At 50.3% G+C, this 6,643-nt stretch overlaps 1 protein-coding gene across 5 annotated transcripts in view; it reads right to left on the bottom strand.

The window, feature by feature from the left end:
* Window positions 1-1,231: 1,231 nt before the first annotated feature.
* The window catches only part of LOC114700410 (proton-coupled amino acid transporter 1), a 42,977-nt gene continuing 37,565 nt past the window's right edge, over window positions 1,232-6,643 (bottom strand). For 4 of the 5 annotated variants that reach the window (XM_037201524.1, XM_037201525.1, XM_028880038.2 and 1 more), the window contains one exon: window positions 3,525-5,152. In XM_037201524.1, coding sequence (XP_037057419.1) covers window positions 4,881-5,152 — 272 coding nt within the window. In that variant the 3' untranslated portion in view covers window positions 3,525-4,880. Of the gene's footprint in view, window positions 1,486-3,524; window positions 5,153-6,643 lie in introns of those variants that run through there. The other variant, XM_037201526.1, reaches the window with a different exon arrangement.

Genomic DNA, 6,643 nt, shown 5'->3' with positions numbered 1-6,643 from the left:
TAAATAAATAAATAAATAAATAAATAAATAAACAAACAAATAAGCATTTAAGATCAAGGCAATGTTCTACATTTTTATTGAGATGGTCTCAACTCATCAAGTTGTACACTGAAAACCAGGCAAATTTTTCTAAATGTAGATTAGAATCCATTCTTTTTTATTTTTATTTTTAGAAAGGTGAGGGAGACAATGGCCGTGGTCTAGGAAAGTGTACCATTTGAGGTTCCCAGTCTCCAAGCGCATCTACAAAGGAGGAGCTGTCTACCTAGAAAACCAGAGTCAGTGCACTGTCACACACGTATGACTCCATCAGAGCACCGGCTTGCCTTGAGGGACCTGGAGATCTGGGGGTGCGGATTACGGCCATTAGGCATGGATGACATCTTGATGTGGAGCATGGAAACAAGTGCTTTGACTTCCTACAACTAATATTCCCGAATTCATTTTCTAAACCTTTCATCTGTTCGTGATATTCCCTTTACCCTCACAACAATCACTCACAACCGTCCCCGCCCCCAGGCTGTAAGCAAAGAGAAGGGGCGGGTACCTTGAGAAGTGCTTGAATTCTGGTACCAAAACCCGCTGTTACAGTTCCTTGTGCCAGCTGGTGGCCTGTAAAGACTGAGTCTTGGGGACTTTGGGTTGACTCAGTATATGTGCACACACAGAGCCATGCGCCAGCCAAGCACCATCAGTGACGGGGTACACATGCGATGGGAATTAGTAGCCACCCCGTTAGTGTAAGCAAACTCTTCGTGTGTATAGATATATGTGCATGCATAAAAACAAATTTCAAAGAACTAGCTTAGCCATGGCTGACAGGGTGGGCTGGCCTCGGCCCAGCGTGGAAGCTCAGAAGCTGGCACTGTGGTCTAGAGACACAGTTCCTTCTCAGGGAAGCCACAGCTCAAGAACTTTCAGATGAGATGAAGCTACCCACATTAGCAAGGGCCATCTTCACTTAGTCAACTGCTATAAATGTTAACATTTGCAAACCCCTAGGCCCCTATTTGACTGAAAACCAAGTTGACGCCTAAAACTACCCACTGAAATATGCAAAGGGCATTGGAAATGCTTCCCCGGGATCTCAGGGGAACGCTGCGGTGGTTTAAGGAAGCAGGACTGTTTAACAGAATAAAATCCCTAGTTCCTTTCTCCCTTCAACAGACGGTCCTACCCTGAGGATACTTTTTTTTTTTTAAGTATGAAAACAAAGACACAGATTACAATCTCTCAAAAATAAAAAATAAAATTCATTTATTGAAGTGGAAATTTAACACAAGATCCATGTGCTCAACCCAACTGAGACCTAGATGCTCCGGCATGCCCCCCATGCATACGCTTACCCTACTGAAATCACACACAAGTAGGCACACAACACATAGTGCTGTCTGGCCATTAAGACTCTCTGTATGGCAATTCTCTTGTTCCTTGATTCGCACATCCACTGGCAGTTTACAATACAGACACAGGATTTTATTATTCCTTTAAAAAAAAAAAAAGAAAGAAAGAAAACAGCTTCTTCAACATCACCTTGATTTAAACCAAAGAACAGGCAAATACCAGGCACCTTCCAGCCTCATTTTCCACTTTCTTTTTTCTGATAACTGCCTATGAGCACGGGTTAATGTCTCTGACCAGGGAATGACTCAGGCTACATGGAAAAGGAAAAACCAACCAGGCAGAAGCTGGCGCGACCATGGGACTAAAGTGCCTTCAAGTATTGACCACAGTTTCAAAGCCGAGCCAGACGGCTTGCTCTCCCTTAATGGTCTCTGATTTGTAATGTGCTTTAGAAAATGAAATTCTAAAGTCGACTTGGCGCCACCCTCCTGGCGGCCATGTCCCACCACTCTGTCTGGTTCCCGTATCAGGTCTCAGCAAGTCTCAGTGTCCCAATGGGAGTGGTGGCTGGGGCTGGCCAGTAGAGAAAGCAAACCCACATCCAGAGTCCTAGACATACACAGAGGACAGAGAATGCTGTAAACATGACCAGAGCTCAGTACCTTCCTGAGGATCAGGTGAAACAGTAGTGTCCCAAGGCATGACACCGAAGACAGGGAGAAATCTGAGGATGAAAAAGTCTAAAGACAGGCTCTGGGATCTGTCTTCAGACCACTGATCACACCTAAATCATGTCTTCCAAGGGTGAACAGCAGACAGTGAGCACCCGCCCAGAGGTGTGGCTAGAGAGGTCAGGTGGGCGGGGCTAAGCTAACCCATACCCCTCCTGACCCAGACCACAGCACCTTGCAAAAGATGCCACTGATAAGGGCAGGGTGAGCTGCACAGCTTGGATCACACTCTCCCCAGCAAGTGCTCACATTCAAGTCTGGGATAACGGGTCTCTGAACTGCGGGTACAGGCAAAGCAGCAGGCTGGCAAGGATCAGGCAGCCTGTCTGCCCTTGGGGCATCTGGAGGAAGGCGTACTCTTCACAAAGCCTTGCCTGTTGATCTGAGCAAGCTTCCATTTATCTGAGTGTTTTCTCACCAGGGGCCATCTGGCTTCCAACTGAGAGCAGGAGAGACCAGGAGGGCCCTGACTCAAGGCTCCTGTGAGCCCTTAGGCTGTGTGCAGCAGAGGACCCGCTTCCTCTTCTACCTATATATATACCTATAACTATATGCTTAGCAGCTGCCTGGTGTCCATCCAGAAAGGCCCTGATCTTCCAGAAAGAGTCAAGCCACCACACTGCCAGTGCCCCAGGAGCATAGCAAGAGGTCACCCCAAGGAAGCTGCCCCTGGCCTAATGCTAACGAAGGCACTCCACACAGTCTCAGGCTAGGGGCCCTGAAGAGACAGCTGGCCTTGTGCGTTAGGTCTTGACTTCCAGAGCCACCTGGGTAGGGGTGCCGCTAACAATTCTGAATACACTGTCCCTCCAACCAGGAAGCCATGCTCGGGTGGCCTCAAGGAGAGAGTCTGGCCCACAGTTGGGTTACTGGAACCCAAGCTCAGAGATAGCAGGTCAGTGTCTGAACCTACTTTGGTCATTTTTTCAGCCTAAGACTTCAGAAAACAAGGTGTCTGTGAAGCCCAGCTGGCACCTGGCCACAGAAGCAAGCACCCGTGGAGACGCTACTGAGCGGAGAAGGTAAAAAGCGCTGCTCTGGGGTGGCGGGAGGGAGGGGGACTAAGGGTCAGCACGACAGCCGTGCCTCCTCCCAGCATCGCTGCTTTGACCAGAGGATCGCTGCTGCTGTACGCCAGAGGCCACCCTTCCCATCCCTTGCCCTGGAAGTCACTCGGCAGGCTCCGGACAGAAGAGAGGGAAAAGACTTAGCTGCAAGGTTGGGCCACGGTGCTTCTAGCTTCCGTGAAACACAAAACACAAAAACAAGACCCTGCTAAATTCTTACTCCTTTCTCTAAACTGAGGTTCAAGGCAAATCCTATCTCTAGGTAAGAATGAGCCTGGTAACCGGGGTGGAGGAGACATAAAGCACTCTGTCGTGTATGTATGTGTGCATGCACACGTGTGTGCGCAGCCTTATCACACGCAGAGCACAACTCTACAAGATGAGGGAGCTACATGAACTGTCCTTTGAAAAATCCTTCTTATACCAAGAGGGAAGCAGTGGCGAGCCACCGACTTTCTTAGCTGCCTCAAAGGTCCACCCCGAGGTGACTGACCTAGAAGCCATGTGACTCTACGGGAGGTCTGATGGGGGAGGATACAGGTCAGTTAGTGTTTAGTGGTTCCTTGGTAGCCCAGGATACACAGGCAGCCTGGGACAAGGCGGGGCTTCTGCCCTCTCCCCAGGAACTGTAAACAATGACCCTTGTGCGTAGTGTCTAGGAAGAGGAAGTCAGAACCCACACCCCTGCCTCAGCCAGCATACCACAAGTACTTCCGAATGCCCATACGGATTCAGTCTCATCAATGGAAGTCTGCGCACGCAGAGTGCATGCCCACATGGTCTGCGTAAGGTCTCTGAGCCAGCTGGGTGTGGCAGCTCATGCTAGGAATCTCAATACTTGAGGCAGAGGCAGGAGGACCAAGAGTTCAAGGTCATCCTTGACATAGCAAGTTCAAAGCCAACTTTGGTGACATGAGACCCCGTCTCAAAAAACAAAAACAAAACAAAACAAACAAACAAAAAGAATGACCCCTAGGCCACTTAGCCAAGAGGGTGGAGGACATATACCGTGGTCCCCGGGGAGGTTTCTGTGTGGCAGGAGAAGCCAAGTGCAAGCTGCTGAAGGAGAAGTAACCCACCATGTCTGATCTGATGCCAGGTCTGAACTCAGATCCCAAAAACCTAAGCTTAAATAAATTATAAATACCTCCAATCTGAGCAGCATCTCATTATCTTTAAGAGCTACAGGAATCAAGAGGGCAGTATTGTGACCTACACAGGAAATGAGAGAGGAGGCGGGGTGGCCTGCGGGTTCGGAGGGCCAGAGCCTCTCGGGACTCAGCTGGGGTGGAAGGGTGAGGTACAGCATTTGGGAGCCTGATGAGAGAGAGGCCTGACTCTGTAAAACCTAAGAGTCCCCCCTTATTTCCTCTAGACCGGGCCCTGGAAAGGAGGAGACGTCAGGAGCAGGACTCTACCTTTTAAATAAAGTGAGCTGTGCTATGGGAATAATTTAGGTGTGGCGGGGCAGATGAGGGGGGCCGGTGCTGGGGGAGGAGGCATGATGAAGGAAAGCAGTGACCGTGCCGTCACCCGTGGAGTGACTGAACCCCACCTTCCCCACAAACTCAGTCTCGCCTAGCTCAGGGTACCCAAGGGTCCAATGCCCGGTGGAGGGGCGCCCAGGCAGCAGTCCTGCCCTTTCTGCAGAGGCTGAGCCATACCTGAGGCTGTGGGGACACTATCGGGAGACACATACGGGCGGGGCTGGGCAGGTGCAGGGAACACACCCAGATCCTTATATGAAGGCACTGGTCAAATTGGTAGAGATGTCGACTTGGCTTGGCTGGATCAGCTCAAACAGAGACTGGTAGGTCCCCACCACGAAGCCCACAAAGCCCAGGATGCTGATGAGGGCATCCTTGATGATGGTCAGGGGGCTCAAGCCCTCCCCGTAGTAGGTGGTCACCTCCAGCAGGGGCGGGATGATGAGGGCCAGGGCGCTGCTGCTCAAGGAGCCCACTAGGGAGATGACCAGGTCCAGGCGTGGGATGAGGATGGCCAGAACACCTGCAGAGAGAGGGGACATCTTTGGTCAAGAATGCCTGGGACTGTGCTCACTGGTCAGAAAATTCAGCCTGGGTCCACATTTGGAATAGAGAGCTCGAAGGAAATCAAGACGCTATCTAGTCCAATCTCTGGGCAATATGTGACCAGAGATGCAGAATTACCATGGTCTCCTGGCTTGTGACAGTACCGCCCACGAGTTACTATGTCATGATTGCCTGTATGTATTCTAGGCTGCCACTGAACTGGAGATCTTCCTGCCTCAGTCTCCCAAACGCTGAGATTACAGCTGTGTACTACTTCCCGGCTGGTCTTCCATTGAGTCTCTCCCCAAAGGGAAGGGCGGGGGGTGAAGAAGAGTGTTGTGCCTTCCTGAGAGACCACTCACTTCCCTACACTGATGGAACCACAAATATATCAGTCGTCAAGTGCCAAAGAGAAAGGAATATACATTCTCAACACTTCCTTTTCCAGAAGACACCATGAGAAAACCCATGATAATTTCATCAAGTGCTTTCATGTGTGGAGGGGGCAGTTCTGGTTCTTCCTGAAGACTGTCTTCTAGGGAAAGCCCACCATATCAGCAAGCCCTGTCAGTCTTGAGATGGTGTGTAGTGTAGATTTTGAACGTGTCTTGTAAGCAAAAACTGGGCTGAAGAGACAGCTGGTGACAGACCGTGAGCCTTGCAATGGAAGCGGATGAGAGCTGGAGGGGAACACAGTGGACTGCTCTCACCACGGGGCACTTCGGGAGCTGCTGTACCGGGACCCTGGACTGTGGGGTCTGAGTCTCCCTCTGCCCGTGTCAGCCTCATGGCAACTGCTCTATATGAGTTGCAGGGTGGAAACCTAAGCAAGCCAGCAGTCAAGGAGCTGAGCCCAGGGAGTGCAGCAGGAATGAGGTTGGGGTGTAGGCTCTGGACTTGGAGTGCCCAGCCTCTCAGCTCCAGCACCAGACAGTCCTTCTTATGCTTCCCAATTACCAAGCAGTAACCAAAGGGGGGATCACTCACATCAAAAACTTAAGAATGCTTAGGTGTCAAATGAATGAATGAATGAATGACTTTGGAATAAACATAACCAGGTGAGAGCCAAGAGAGAGATCTCTACAATGAAACTTATAAAATAACAAAGAGCCTGACGGTGGTGGCACACGCCTTTAATCTCAGGAGGCAGAGACAGGTGAATCTCTGTGAGTTCAAGACAACCTGGTCTACCAGAGACAGGTCTACTTGTCTACCTCGTTCCAGGACAGCTAGGACTACATGGAGAAACCCTACGTCCAAAACCAAAAATTATGATGCTACAGAGGCTGGAAAGGTGGCTCAGCAGTTAAGAGTCTTTACTGTTCTTGCAAAGGACCCAAGTTCAGCTCCCAGCACCCATGTCAGGCAACTCACAACTACCTGTAACTAGGGAACCCAAAGCCCGCTTCTGACCACTGTGGGCACTACACACACACACACACACACACACACACACACACACACACAC

This window comes from Peromyscus leucopus, chromosome 8b, assembly GCF_004664715.2.
Source record: "Peromyscus leucopus breed LL Stock chromosome 8b, UCI_PerLeu_2.1, whole genome shotgun sequence".
NCBI classification, from domain to species: Eukaryota; Metazoa; Chordata; class Mammalia; order Rodentia; family Cricetidae; genus Peromyscus; species Peromyscus leucopus.
This window is presented reverse-complemented; position numbering and strand designations above follow the sequence as displayed.